Below are 15,013 nucleotides of genomic sequence, written 5' to 3'. Positions count from 1 at the left end.
CCTTAAGTATATATTTAAGTAAGGCCCTGTATAACCCCTTAACCACATTACCATATGCCAGCTATGCCCTAATGATGATGTAGGGATACAGGTGGTTCAAAGTGTACACACCTTAAGGTTAAGACCACCAGCATGCCTTAATCATATGGTAGGTGGGTTTGAGGAGGGATCTCTTTTGAATAATTTCTGTAATTTCTATCTCTTTATTGCAGTTCAAGTATGGGAAAATTTCTTCCAAACATAATGGAAGTGTGAAGAAAGGTGTCATCTTTGCTACCTATTCTTCTCTTATTGGTGAAAGTCAGTCTGGTGGTAAATACAAAACCAGATTAAAGCAGCTTCTTCACTGGTGTGGTGAAGACTTTGATGGAGTTGTATCCTTTATCTGGAGTTCAGTTGATTGTAACCAAATTGCTATTTAAGCTTACATCTTTAAAGACAATCTTGTATTTTTATTTGTTGGTATTTTTAGGTATTGTTCTTTATTCATGACAGTAATCAATTGTGTGCATGCTCTGACATTAGACTTGGAAGTTTTACAAACTTCATGCCAAATCTATTACCATCATACTGTTGCCACACAACTCTGGTACAAGACTGAGGCTTCTGCTTTTTGTATAACAAACAAGTGTAAAATTAAAATATGATGTTTAAGAACCTTAAGTTTACACTGAAATTTTCTCCAGTGAATGCTTAAAAAATTTTTTTTAGTATCAACAGCATTTTAAAGAACTCAAGTGTTTGGTAGTTGTGCTCTTGCATACTTACTAGCTAAATATTTTTCCTGAAGTTTTTAGTGAAAAATACGACTAGTGTCTTTTTGAGTTTATAGTTTACTGCTTCCACCTATTGTAATTAGCAGATTTTTCTTGCCTTCTGTTTTAGCTCCCCATTCTAAAAATAAGTGGGACAAAGTTTTTTCCTTAATTACGGTTCAGATTGTATTTGATGAGTGTCATAAAGCTAAGAATCTGTGTCCTGTTGGTTCATCAAAACCAACAAAAACAGGTCTGGCTGTATTGGAACTTCAAAATAAACTTCCAAAAGCCAGGGTTGTTTATGCTAGTGCCACAGGTATGTACTACTGGGTTTGCGTTAAATGTGTCTCTGTCTTTACCGGCACTGGTACAGAGTGTGTTCTTCTCCTAGGTGCATCTGAGCCAAGAAATATGGCATATATGAACCGTCTTGGAATATGGGGTGAAGGAACTCCATTTAGAGAATTCAGCGATTTTATTCAGGCTGTTGAAAGAAGGTAATATTTTGAAGAGCTATAGCAAGAATGCATATGGTTGTGGTTGACTGTGCTTTCTAGTTCCTTTGTCTTCACTCACTCATAGTCCTCTACAAACTTGTCCTGTCACACTAAGAACTTCCTAACTCTAGCTTCTAAATCTAGCAGAAATGTAATCTATCTTATGTGGTAAAAAATGGGACGTTTCCCCCACAGAAAATTTTGAGAGCTTTAGAAGCTTGCTGGCAAAGTAGCCCTCTTAAAATGCGGGAGTTATGAAATGAAAATACTTTGCTGCTCATCATGAAAACACACTGTATGTACTGAGTATGCTCAGTATAGTTGATGTCTCGCTATATGCAGAAGCCCTCTAATGTTTATGCATTCAGCTTAAGTAGTTTAACAGGAAGAAGTCTTGTTCTTATGCTTTCTGGCATAAGAACCCAGTTCAGAAAAATTATGTATGCTGCTGCAAGGTACTTCGTATTTCAGAACTTATTTAAAAAAATAAATGTAAGAGGTCAGTAGAAAATGCAACTGCTACATTTTTTGGTAGGTGAGCATCTTAATATATTATGTTTTGCCTACTTAAAAAGGATTTTGAACCCTTCAGAATGTACAGTAGGGCTTAGTATGCATCTTCTTGCATACCATCTACATGATGCATGACTTTTCTAGACTGTGCAAGTGTAGTCTCCAGTTCATTACTGAGTACGTATCAGATGAGCAATAATGAAATTACAGGCCCAAGCTTGTGATGAGGTTAGCTTTGCAGTTGACTTCTGTGCTCTCAAGGTATTGCTAAAGGTGTGTTGCTGTTGAAAAGAACTTAAGTTACCTACTAGTTTAATTATTTTAATATCAGCTTAAATCTGAATAGCTTAGTACAGTTTGTATTCATTATTTTAAATCTTCAGTGGAGTTTATAAAATCGCAATGCAAGATTTTGTTATATATTTGGACCAACTTCATTATCCAATTACTGTTTGTAAGGTACTGTCTCCTAATGCGTGCTAGGTCATTTGGGAAAATGTAACTATTTGAGTGTTTATACCTCGTGGGATACACTTAATACTCACAAGGTGGGGATATAGTTCTATGTGAAGGCTAAATTTCAAGACCCCCCTGATTGGATGTGTTTAACCAAACAGTACTAATGGTTTTGAAAACATATTTCTTCACATTTGTAAGCATGCTATTTTCTTCTAAAGCACTTGAGGGTTTTTTTAACAAATCCTTGCTCTTGAAAATTCTAATATTGACTTAATTTGTTCCTTTATTTTAGAGGTGTTGGTGCCATGGAAATAGTTGCTATGGATATGAAGCTGAGAGGAATGTACATAGCAAGACAGTTGAGTTTTTCAGGTGTAACTTTCAAAATTGATGAAGTTCTGCTTTCACAGGAATATGTTAAAATGTACAATAAATCTGTGAAACTGGTAAGAACGCCTTTTTAAATTTGCTTTCTGTGTTGAGTTCCAAGAGGTTGCAGTTACTCAGTTTAAACTTGAACGATCCTGAAATTGCATGTAGTACTGTTGCCTGTTGAGAGACAGGAAAGGCATCTTCTTGTCTCAGTGTAAAGACTTCTCCATTTAAGGCTTGGCAAAAGCTGTTGATTCTTTTTCTGAGTCATAAAAGCTGCAGTTTTGGCTGCATCTTGCAGTATCTGCCGCATCCACTGCCTTCTAGGGGTACTTCAGAGACCTTGGTCATTGTTGCCTAAGATAAAGCTGTTCACCTGTTGGTCATGATTTTTGTGCTCCAGTCCTCCCTCTTTAGGCAACTGAGCTGAGAACAAGCTGTAAAACATTAGACAGGTTGCACGTACTTCTTCATTGAAGCGGTACAGTGGAGTGGTGCTTGTAGTTAAAACAGTGCAGGGTGATAGTTTTACTCATGTGGCAGATCAGATCCAAAGCATCAAAGCTGTGGTTTCCTTTAATGTTTTCCTTTATGCACCTGCTGGTTATCTTTTTCATGTTGTTCTTAATTGTTTTGTCCATATGCTAAGCTGAGTGTCTTTCCTCAGTGCGCATTCTGCTTGTATATTACCCCTGCTGTATCAGGTAAAAGTAAGTACTCCTTGGACATAGATTAAAATGAGCAGGGTCTTTACCTGCTTAAGAGGTGCTTAAGCATGACTCGGTATTCATGTTGTATAGCTACAATAATTAAATTTTCTTTGACAGGTGTATAACATCAACTTTAAAACAGCACTTTATTTTATGAATGTTGTTTAAAAGAATCACTAAACTTGTGTCTACAGCTTAGTTCATGTAATCTGGAAACAATTGGTGTAACAATGTTGTAGAAACAAAGGCAGTGGGGTTTTTTTCTTCTTGGGATCTTGCTTTATACTTGATTATGGGCAGTGCTCTTAGCTTTCTTAACCTGACTGTATTAATGGAGAAACTAGATAATTGCAACATATTGTGTATGTTTGTATTGGTAGTAATGTAAATGTATCTGCTTTTCATTATGAGGGTAATTATCTTCTGAATTTACTAAGCCTTTGCTATTTTCTTTTTTGTGAGCTTTGTTTGATGTATGATGAATTTCCTTGACTTGCAGTCCCATAGTACTGTAACTTTACACTTCTCTTCTGTCTTTATGTGGATATTGAACAATGTACCTATGTAGCCTTGAAATGTGACATGTAAAGCAATTAACATTTTCTTCTTCAGTGGGTCAGTGCTAGAGAGAGGTTTCAACAAGCAGCTGATCTTATTGATGCAGAACAACGAATGAAAAAGTCTATGTGGGGTCAGTTTTGGTCAGCTCATCAGAGGTTTTTCAAGTACCTGTGCATAGCATCGAAAGTGAAGAGGGTGGTGCAGCTAGCCCGGGAAGAAATCAAGAATGGGAAAGTAAGTTGGTTAAGACCTATTTTTAAATCTTTGTTAAATGTAAAGCTATTAATTTTTTTGTTTATAACACAAGTATTTGCAGACATAGCAGTAGCATGCTTTTGTGCTTTATGGTATTGAAGCTATTTAATGAGCAGAAATTCAGGCAAAAATAAACTTACAAGTCAGTCTTAGTGACAATGCCTTGTATTCATTTGTCCTTTAGTGTGTTGTTATTGGCCTGCAGTCAACAGGAGAAGCAAGGACATTAGAAGCTTTGGAGGAAGGTGGTGGTGAACTGAATGACTTTGTTTCTACAGCAAAGTAAGATTGAAGTTTGTTAGAACTGTCCTTTACAAAACTAACCTTAATCCAACTTAGTGTATGTAGTAATTTGTCCTTTCATGTGTAAAACATGCATCAGTGCACAGAAAGTTGGGTGTCCTTTAGTACTGATATTCTCTACTTAAGCTGCCTGTACATAACATCTGACAGTATTGCTCAAGTGAACCATTGGTTAGTTCCTAGTTCTACTGGCACTCTGAAATGATGTTTTCAGATGCAAACAGCTGGTACTGTTCTACTCAAACTGGGAGGAGGGGAAGACTGGTCAAGTGTGCACTGCATTTATACCAAAGCAAGTTACAATCATGACTTCCCTTTTATCAGATGAGCCAGATCAAATCCTGAGACCACCTTGCTGAAGATCTTAATAAATTAAGTTAATCTGTCATTTAAACTTTGAGCAATAAGAAAATGGCAGTAGCAATAGCACTTGATACCAAAACTAAATTTAACAAGTTAAAAGTAACAATGCTGTAAAGTAAATGTCTCCTACTTTTAAGAAGGTGACAAATAGAGTAATAAGGGTGATAACTATACAGGGTGCTTGTGTAATAGCATTCACAAGGAATAATTCTTCAGAGGAGTCAAGCTGTTAAAATGTTACAGGTTTCTACTTTAAATACATGCAAATTCCACTGAAGAACCCTTTTTTCTTAAACAGAGGAGTATTCCAGTCTCTTATTGAAAAGCACTTTCCAGCTCCTGACAGGAAGAAGCTGTTTAGCTTGTTGGGAATTGACTTGACTGCTCAAAGTAATAACAATTCACCCAGAGACAGCCCTTGCAAGGAGAACAAAATAAAGAAACGGAAAGGTAATGCTTTAAGTTCTTACACTAATGCCATAGTGAAAATGGCAATTCTAGAGCTGCCTAAGAGTAAACTCTGGAAAAAATACGGGAATGTAAATATCAGTACAATCATTCATGAAAGAGCATATATTGCAAGTCTCTAAGACTTTTGTTAGAAATTTCCATTAATAGATTTTAAAACTGCTGCTGAAACAATATAACCTGTAAATTCTGGTTGCTGCTTTGCTCAAAATGGGTTGATCTCATGTGGGACTGTATGCCAAAATGCCTTGCATGTGTCAGACCACTTCCTGATGCAGTCAAGCAAATAATAGCTTTCTTTTTCTTGAGGCTCAGTAAAGAGAAGCCTAATACCACTCCCCTTCCCAAACTGATTATATTCTTACTGAAAAGTAGGTGATCATAAAAATGTTGAGAGGGGGGTCTTACTGAAAACTTAGATCAGATTCTTTTAAACGGTTCTATTTTTAAAGCTGAATATTTTTCTAGTTTGTATGCAGTGGTGGTAAAACAAACTTCAACAGTAGACTACAAGGTCTAAACTAACTTTTTTTTTTTCTGGGGTGATGGTGGTGATGGAATTAGGTGAAGAAATAAGCAGAGAAGCCAAAAAAGCTCGCAAAACAGGTGGCCTTGCAGGTAGCAGCTCTGATGAGAGTGAAAGTGAGTCTGATGCTTCAGACAATGAAGAAAGTGACAATGAGAGCTCCCGGTTTTTGAGTTCTGGAGATGATGATGACTTCAACCCATTCAGAGATGAATCCAGTGAAGATGATGAAGATGGTAAGACAGTTTAAGTGTTTCATCAAGCAAGTAACTGTACTTGCAGATAGCAAGCATAAAGCCTTTCCTAACCATTTCAATAGACAAAAATAAGAGTGCGGTAAGCATGTAGTTTAATTCTAATGAGACTGGAATTAGTACTAGAATGTTGATTTGCATCTTCTTTAAGTAGATTTTACACACTGGAGTTCAGACTTTTGTAAGTCACCTTTTGTAATGAGAGTGTAGTTTTTTCAAAGGAAAGGATGGCTTTTTACTAAATGCTTGAAACTTTTTGAAAATATTTTATTTAACTTTAGATCCCTGGTTAATTAGAAAAGAGCATAAAAAAAATAAAGACAAGAAAAAGAAGAAAAGTATAGACCCAGATTCTATTCAAAGTGCCTTACTAGCTTCTGGTCTCGGATCAAAACGACCTAGCTGTTTTACTTCCACTGTTGGTACCACCACTTCTAGTACTAACACGTCAGGTAAGAATAAGTTTCTTTGGCATCTGTTCACTTTGTTAGCAATTAGGTAGTGAAATTCTAAATCTTAGAGTCTCTCTTAAATTTCAGCAAACAGTAACACAAACAGCAGCTTTGTAACAAGTCAGGATGCTGTTGAAAGGGCCCAACAAATGAAAAAAGAACTGCTCGATAAACTGGAAAAGCTGGCTGAAGATCTTCCACCTAATACACTGGATGAGCTTATAGATGAACTGGGTGGTCCTGAAAATGTTGCAGAGGTAGGCTGATGTTCACATTTAGAAAAAATTGATGTTTTTCTCTACTGCAGCCATACGTCATCTGTCTGGCTGCAGTAAATCAGTGTTGTCATTCTTCAAGATTGCATGTGAACTAAGTATCTATTAAAGAGAACTTGTTTATCAGTTTTAGACAGTAATCTCACAGGGGTAAGTGTATAGGTGACTCTTGCCGAATGTCTCTGAATTAAGGAGAAACTTGAAGATTGTATTAGAATACAGAGAAGAGCTCTGAAAGGGTGAATAGGTTATTTCTGAGACTGATAGTTTCTTGTTGGGTGAACCATACTAGTTTCTTCTTTCCTTTATAGCAGTATATTTCTCTAACTAGCTGTAGTCAGTTTCAAGCTGGTGTATATAAAACAGAAAGCAGCTTTAGTTCATCTTCCTAGGTGATGAAGATTAAGAACCTGTATAATAAAACTGTTAGTGAAAAGCCTGATGAATTACCTGTTTTTCTCAATAACTTTAGAAACATGTGTTTAGTAAGCTACCTGTCTCTACCAAGTAGAAACACTGTGATTTAAAAGACCCTGTTAAAATCAGCGACAATCTCAGCTGTCATTTTAGTTTGTTTTCTTAGTACTCTTGGTAAATCCCTTATGGACAGCAGTATAATACTATGTCATTTCTACATAGATAATGCTTTGTTATGCTTTTGATTCCCTGAGTTACCCCTAAATAAGTGTTCCACATAACAGATGATGGCATCAACCAAAAAATAATCCAGGTTCCCTAATGTAGTTTTGCCCTTGGAGTAAATTACTGAATCTATTTTAAGGTTGGTGTATGAATAAATAGCATCACTGCTTGAAGTTTTTGGTCATGTAATAATTTTGTATTGCCAGAATGAGCTTGTATTCCCTTTTATTTTTAAAGATGACAGGCCGCAAAGGGAGAGTTGTAAGCAATGATGATGGCAGCATATCTTATGAGTCAAGATCTGAACTCGATGTGCCCGTTGAAATTCTCAACATCACGGAAAAGCAGAGGTTCATGGATGGAGATAAGGTAGTCCTTAAAGAGAGACAATTTAGAAAAACTTGCCAGATGCCATAGTAACATTGACTGATTAAGTTATTCAAGTTGTAGCTCTACCATTATTCCACAGTGACTTTTTAGGTACTGTAAGTACGTACTAGTTAGAAAGCATTTTCTATTCACTGCTGTGTGTTTTGTTTTTTCAAACCAGTATGTTCAGTAGTCTTGTCTAATACATGACTGCAGCATGCTTTAAAGGTCAGGCTGTAGCTTGGGTGGCCACAGAGGCCTGTGCTTAAGAGGTGTGTACATGCGTGCCAAACTGAAAGCTAGCACCTTTAAGCTGGTTTTGTAAAACAGCATATGTTTACAAGGCAGATAAACCCTCTGCATCTTTGTAATTCCTTTATCTGGATTATTGTGTACCTCTGCTTCCAAGAGGAAATAATGAAGTTGAGAAATGGGGAAAAACACTGACTGACTTGGTATGAGAGGGAGAAGAAATTTTCAGTGAGGGGCCAAAGGGAAAAGGTGGAGGTTGTTTATTTACCTTAACAAGCATTAAGCAGTAATGCTGGGAAGAGTGATAGCTTTTGTCCTTTACATTGCACTCTGAAAGAAAACACTGGAATATTGGTAGAATTGGAGCTGATAGAAGAAGGAAGAAAAAGAAAAATAAAAAAACCAAACAAACTTTCCTGTGGTTCATTGGGGACATGCTACCACAAGAGGGCAAATCAAATGTAGCTGTTGTGTGGAACTTCTGCTGTTGTTATACTTGAGGGTAAATACTCATGTTCCTGTAAGTGACTTGTCCACAGTCAAAACATTTACATTCTTTCAAGGCAAATGCATTCAGGTACTAGAATGGCCATATCCTCTTCCTTATACAGTATTAGCAGCAACTTTGTCTCCTCTGTGTTGCTTGCTATCGGAGCAAGTCTCCCTGTGTCCCTCTCTTTTTCTTTCTGAAGTGCAGGCCAACATCAGAGAAACCTGCCCTTGTGAATGGCAAGACTGCAACATACTGCCTTTCTTCATTTGTACAGAAAGGTGTTACCGAAAAGTAAAGCAAAAACCACTCCTTTCACTCAAAAAAAACTCGTTAGCATTTCTAACTCTGATGAAGAGAACTACAGTTTTTATCCCCCCCAATCCCTCCCATGATACAAAGACCAAATAACAGTGAAACCATTCCAGACCCATGTTAGTCATAATTGTGAAATTAAATTTTTTTAGAAACTGAAAACTGAAGGTTGATCTTGGATTTATTGCTAACTAACAACTCCTTTCTTATTAAAAGAACATTGCCATAATCTCGGAGGCTGCCAGCTCTGGTATATCATTGCAAGCAGACCGTAGAGCTAAGAATCAGAGACGGAGAGTTCACATGACTCTGGAGTTGCCGTGGAGCGCGGATAGAGCAATACAGCAGTTTGGTAAATAAGTTCTTTGTATCCTTCCCCTAGCATACTCAGTAATACTAACTGAATTTACTGTGAAGTCATGGGAAATAAGATTGACTAAGCAACCTCCAAAGGACCCTTCTAATCTCCTTTACCTGTGAACAGAATCAGCTTTATCTATAGTCATAGCTAATAGTCTTGAAAGTTTTAAAATAAACCTAGCAAACAAAGTTACACTGCAGCTTAGGGGGTTTTTTTCATGTATCAAGTGTTTTTACGAAAGTTGCCACAACTCTAGAGCGTTTGTGTACTACCTTCTATCAGCTGTATTGCAGCAGAAACTAATTTTCAGCAGGATTAAATTCTAGCTTTTTTCTTTACTCTTCACAATTCATAGTTTATTAGAAATGTTCAGTGAAGTGGAATTTATTTAACATACGTGATTCTACTTAATTATCCAGGAAGAACTCATAGATCCAACCAAGTGACTGCTCCAGAGTATGTGTTCCTAATTTCTGAATTGGCAGGAGAGCAAAGATTTGCTTCTATAGTTGCAAAAAGACTGGAGAGCTTGGTAAGATTCTTTCAAGAAGTCTGATCCCTCATTTGAGAAAATACAACTTGGATTTATTTTTCTTAAAATTTGATGTAACTACAAAGGTGTGTCTTAACAGGGAGCCCTCACCCATGGTGACAGACGGGCTACGGAAACTCGAGACCTCAGCAGATTCAATTTTGACAACAAGGTGACTGTTCTGTTTCTGTTGGAAAGCTCATGCTGTGGTGCTTATTCCACAAATCGCCTGTTGAGGAAGGATTTCTTCCATCTCCTGTGAAGTGTTTTACTTTCTGATGGGAGGCCTCTTTCTGAGATAGTCAGAAAACATTCTTAATGCTGTTTGCAAAGCCACATGGAAATGTGTGTTTACACATATGTGTGTAAATTACTTTTCTGCATTTGCTAACAATCTGAGACTTAAGTAAATGGTACGTGTCCTTTCAGTCACAACTGAAAGATTAATTTGGCAATTCTAATTAGAAATTAAGACTGGGCTGTTTATATAGTGTAGTTTCTAATTGAAAAGCTAATAACTGGTTCCCTTTACTATTGTAGAGAAAAACGTTTTATTGTGAATTACAAATGCTTGTTAAATGATGTGTGCTTGGGGCAGAGGCACAAATGCTGAATCACACTGTTAGAGCAGCTTTCTCTTTCTTATGCAGTATGGGAGAAATGCTTTAGAGATTGTTATGAAATCCATTGTGAACTTAGACTCCCCAATGGTCTCGCCTCCTCCTGATTTTCCTGGAGACTTCTTCAAAGGTAAGTATAATTCACTGGATATAATTGCTACTTTTTGATAGTTCTCCAGTATGCAGAAAATGCAAATAATTTTAGACCTAGAAAACATTGTAACTATTTAAACCAATCAGCTGGCCCAGATAGGCTCTCACTGGATGTTACTCCTATGCACATTGCTTGAATGTTGAAGTTCACATATGAAATAAGATACGTGAACTCTCTCAATATGAGGTGTATTCTATATCTGTTTGGCCAAAGTGTTCCATACAGTTCTTTAACTTCATTTTCCCGTTATCTGTTGCAATATCTTGTTCTCCTGTGGGCTCATGTATAGTGCTATTAGTGGTTTTCCCTGCCTGTGCTTTCTGGAAGGACAGAAGGCAAAGTTCTGTCTTGCTTACTGATGTATTAGGTAGAAATTGCAAGTAATGTATTGAGGGGTGTCAGAAGTTTTAGAATCGGCTCCTGAAACAAGAGTGCTAGACAAGCTGTTATTCATTGGTTTGTTTTTAGATGGCAAAGCAGCTATGACTTAACTTATTTCTGTTTCCCAGATGTTCGTCAGGGATTGATTGGTGTAGGCTTGATAAATGTAGAAGACAGATCTGGAATACTAACGCTTGATAAAGGTATTTGTGTGTTTAGTGTATCTTTAGAATGTCGCTAGGAATATCATATATCATGATAGTGGATTCCTAGCAACAGAACTGAAGTTGTAACTATCTAAAAAGTGACCTTTTTGGAGAACTTCAGAATGTTTTCCTCATTTCTGAAAGAATGGATTTAAAGTAGTCTTTTTGAGACACTTTGAATACTGATTGAGAGCTTGTTGTCATCAAACTTAATCTTTGTTGACCTAATATGTGTATTTCTTATTCTTTTTTAAGATTATAACAATATAGGGAAATTTCTGAATAGAATTCTTGGTATGGAAGTACATCAGCAAAATGCTTTATTCCAGTACTTTTCTGACACGTTAAATGCAGTTATTCAAAATGCTAAAAAGAATGGAAGATACGATATGGGCATCTTAGGTGAGTACATAAATTTCTCAGTACTCCTTGTACTTACGTAAGAAGAGAGAAACAGAATAACTCTATCCTTTCCTCTTAAGATTTGGGCTCTGGAGATGAGAAAGTAAGGAAGGCAGATGTTAAGAAGTTTTTAACGCCCGGATATTCTACCTCTGGACATGTAGAACTATACACAGTAAGTTAATACTGTATCTTCTTTGTATGAACTAATAAAACTTGCTCACCAATAAGTTTTTCAAATGTGGCAATCAGCTAAGCATGTGCTGAGTGAGGGGAGGTTCCAGGCCTTTCACTGGGCAATATTTGGTTCTATGGTTCTTTAGTTCCTATGTCTGTAACTGCTCTAAAGCCTGTTCTCAAATACCCCTGCATGGCTGTCTTCTAGATCAGTGTAGAGAGAGGAATGTCTTGGGACGAAGCAACTAAGATCTGGGCAGAACAGACAGGTCCAGATGATGGATTTTATTTATCATTACAGGTAAGATTCTCTTGTCTCTTGGATTATGTTCAGGGAATTGGGGGGGGGGGGGGGGTGCTAACCAAATATGCTGTCTCCTCTGAAAAATTTACTGTTCAAACTAATTACTGTTCAGTTTTGCAAAATGCTTTCAATCTTAAATTAAAATTCATGTTAAGTTTGCTTCTGATGCCAAGTATGAAGCACTCCTTTTTAGCTGCTCAGGGTATTTGCTGATAGGAATGTGAGCCCAAATTAATAGCTCTTATTTAAACATGCATCAAGAAACCAGGTGCTTTCACTGTAAGGAAAAGTTGTGAAGTTATGTAGACTAGTGGTACTGTCTTCTAAAGGTGTCAGTCCTTATTATTACTGGTTGTCTTACTGCACGCATGCTATTACTCTGTAAAGAACACAGTATGGAATCACTTAAGGTAGATACTGTCAGCATGTTTAAACTTACGAAGTTTTTGGTTTGTCTTTCTTTTCCAGATAAGAAATAACAAGAAAACTGCTATTCTAGTAAAAGAAGTGAATCCTAAAAAGAAGCTTTTTTTAGTATACAGACCAAATACTGGGAAACAACTCAAACTAGAAACATGTGCAGACCTGAAAAAGAAATATAAGAAGGTAACCATTAAAATTATGCTAGTTTTAAACTTTAAAAAAATTAAAAGAAATACCAGAAAAAGAAAGTTCTTGTATTTGTGTATAACTCTGGCAAGTAAAAAAATTAGGCTTATTTTTCCAGAGCAGAGCTTTTATTTGGATCTTTTTAAGCGGGTCTACATGGTTTCTGCATTCCTATATCTAAAGCTTTCTGAATATAAATAATCTGTGGTGTGGTAATATAAAATGAAGGGGCTTTAGGGTCTAGTAAGGAAGAGTCTTGCTTCTGTGTAAGGTGTACAAACATGCTCTTAAATAAGCAGCTGTGTGCAGTGTATTCTAAGCAACGATTCTGAAGCTTCAGCTGTTTGCTGATGACATTTTAAATACTGTAATGGATTATTTTGTTTAGAGGCTGGTAAGATATCTAACACTTAAACAATTTTATAGCATTGAATTTGTAAAAACTTGAGGGAACTCTGAGGATCGGGTTGATTATTGGAAAAGCTCTGAGATTCTGCCATTCTCGTTACTGAGACTCTGCTGTGTTCAAGCATGTTGCTCATCCTTTGAGATGGCATTTCCATTGAATAGCCTGAAATTATAGGATAATGTACCTCTCTTCACCATTAGAATGTTGGTGCTCCCTCTTTTCTCATAGTAATGACCAAATTGCTTTTGTTCTATGCAAGTCTTAATGTGTTTTACTATTATTCCCACGTTGAATGACTTTTCCAGGTACCTTCTGAAGATGCTCTGCCACACTGGTTAGAGCAGTACAATTCTTCTGCGGATACTTGCACCCATGCTTATTGGTCAGTATTTGTATGCACGTAGATGCTTTAACCTAAACTGTTTACCTAAAGTGGTTTATCACTATTCTGTTCCTCATGTGAAATCTTGTGTTTCTTGCTTAAGAAAAATTGTCCCATGACCAGTCAAATGACCCAGCCTTTGAGTGGAAACATGAGGCTTGGCACTTGCCCTTTAAAGTCCTAATATATTAGATGAATGCTAATGTATAAATTGCACTCCAGGAGAAGTATAATGACCCAGGAGTAGCTTGTGCTTTAAGTGTCTTGATCTGATGTATTATTGTAGTAGGATAGTTTAAATATTTCCCCCCCCCAAAATAACATTTGTACTTCACGTAGAGATGAGATAGGTGTCAGAAACAGCTGTTCTTGTGCTACCTCTTCTAACAGTGCGTCTGAACTCAGCAGTTGATGTCTTAATTCCTGAGGAACAGCATAACTGGTAGAAGTTTCAGATTAATATTGGAGCTTCTGAAATATATTGATCAGATACAGTTTCATACGTAACAGATTCAGGTTCTTGGGTGATCTAAATGAGCGATGTCTTTGGCTTAAAGCTCTGTGTGTACGTTTTGAAGATCTGGTCCTAAATAGGCCAACGCTTCTCAAAGCTTTGCTATTAGAGGAATGCTGTGGATAAAATATCCTCCCCTTCCTGTGTATTTGCAGCCCTTGCTCAACTCTGAATACATGTTAAGTAACTTCAAGTCTCATTTTTAATTTAGTTTGATACTTCTTGTTTGCAGAATTCTTTTGAAAGCTTTTTTTCTCCCTGCTGCAGGAGAGGCAATTGTAAGAAGGCAGGCTTGGGATTAGTTTGTGAAGTGGGACTCCGTTGTCGAACATACTATGTCTTGTGTGGTTCAGTATTGAGCGTCTGGACAAAAGTAGAAGGCGTTCTAGCCTCTGTGAGTGGTACAAATGTGAAAATGCAAATAGTTCGTCTAAGAACAGAAGACGGGCAGAGGATCGTAGGTAAGTGGCTTGTCTTGCTCCTTTATTTCCATCTTGGAGTAGAAGGAAGTTTTAACTTACAAGTCACTCCGTGCTGAGAGTCACGTAGGAGACTTTATAAAGATGCTTACAAGAGAAAAGGCTCGTCAGTGTGTATGTTAGGGAGGGGCAGAAGTACAACTGTTGAAATTCATATTTGTAGTACAAATACTGTTTTGAGTCAGGTTAAAGAAGGAAGAAATTTTTTTCAGCTGGGCTTTGGAACACTTATTCTTTTGGTTCTTTTGATTTACTAGGAACAAAACAGTCATATTTGGCCTGTTCCAGCCAACCTACCTTTGAAACCATGAGGGCTCCACTTTTTTCCCCACTTCTGGCAAAGAATAGTAAGCCCTTGAAATGCTTGTTTTCATGGGTTTTGAGCTACTGAAAGTAACGTGTAATCAATAGTTTAGAATGACTTCAAGATGATTATGTCATTTCTTGTTGCTAACCCTGTTAGTGAAGCCCTCATAGCAGGTACCCCAGAGGCTGAAATCTCCTTTTTTTTTTAATGTGGACTTCCTGTGGATGTGCAATATCATGGCAGCTCCTACTCCAGTAACAGTTTTCTAAGATGTGGAAACTAGGTTTTTCATGTTTAAACTTTCATGGTGGTGTAACTTCTGTGAGACTAGAAAAGCAAAAG

General features: G+C 37.0%; 1 protein-coding gene across 3 annotated transcripts in view; it reads left to right on the top strand.

Moving 5' to 3' along the window:
* SBNO1 (strawberry notch homolog 1) overlaps positions 1–15,013 on the top strand; it is a 38,226-nt gene that overhangs the window by 16,660 nt on the left and 6,553 nt on the right. For all 3 annotated transcript variants that reach the window (XM_072879627.1, XM_072879626.1, XM_072879625.1), the window contains 22 exons: positions 213–374; positions 939–1,074; positions 1,150–1,255; positions 2,520–2,673; positions 3,922–4,104; positions 4,310–4,407; positions 5,090–5,241; positions 5,824–6,021; positions 6,321–6,491; positions 6,579–6,748; positions 7,646–7,777; positions 9,051–9,186; positions 9,615–9,727; positions 9,828–9,899; positions 10,378–10,477; positions 11,011–11,085; positions 11,344–11,490; positions 11,571–11,665; positions 11,876–11,968; positions 12,440–12,577; positions 13,295–13,371; positions 14,153–14,346. In XM_072879627.1, the coding sequence (XP_072735728.1) occupies positions 213–374; positions 939–1,074; positions 1,150–1,255; positions 2,520–2,673; positions 3,922–4,104; positions 4,310–4,407; positions 5,090–5,241; positions 5,824–6,021; positions 6,321–6,491; positions 6,579–6,748; positions 7,646–7,777; positions 9,051–9,186; positions 9,615–9,727; positions 9,828–9,899; positions 10,378–10,477; positions 11,011–11,085; positions 11,344–11,490; positions 11,571–11,665; positions 11,876–11,968; positions 12,440–12,577; positions 13,295–13,371; positions 14,153–14,346 (2,902 nt within the window). The remainder of the gene's footprint in view (positions 1–212; positions 375–938; positions 1,075–1,149; positions 1,256–2,519; positions 2,674–3,921; positions 4,105–4,309; positions 4,408–5,089; positions 5,242–5,823; positions 6,022–6,320; positions 6,492–6,578; positions 6,749–7,645; positions 7,778–9,050; positions 9,187–9,614; positions 9,728–9,827; positions 9,900–10,377; positions 10,478–11,010; positions 11,086–11,343; positions 11,491–11,570; positions 11,666–11,875; positions 11,969–12,439; positions 12,578–13,294; positions 13,372–14,152; positions 14,347–15,013) is intronic.

The sequence above is a fragment of the Ciconia boyciana genome, chromosome 15, assembly GCF_034638445.1.
Source record: "Ciconia boyciana chromosome 15, ASM3463844v1, whole genome shotgun sequence".
NCBI lineage: Eukaryota > Metazoa > Chordata > Aves > Ciconiiformes > Ciconiidae > Ciconia > Ciconia boyciana.
Note: the sequence above shows the minus strand (reverse complement) of the source record. Positions and strands in the feature narration are given on the sequence as shown.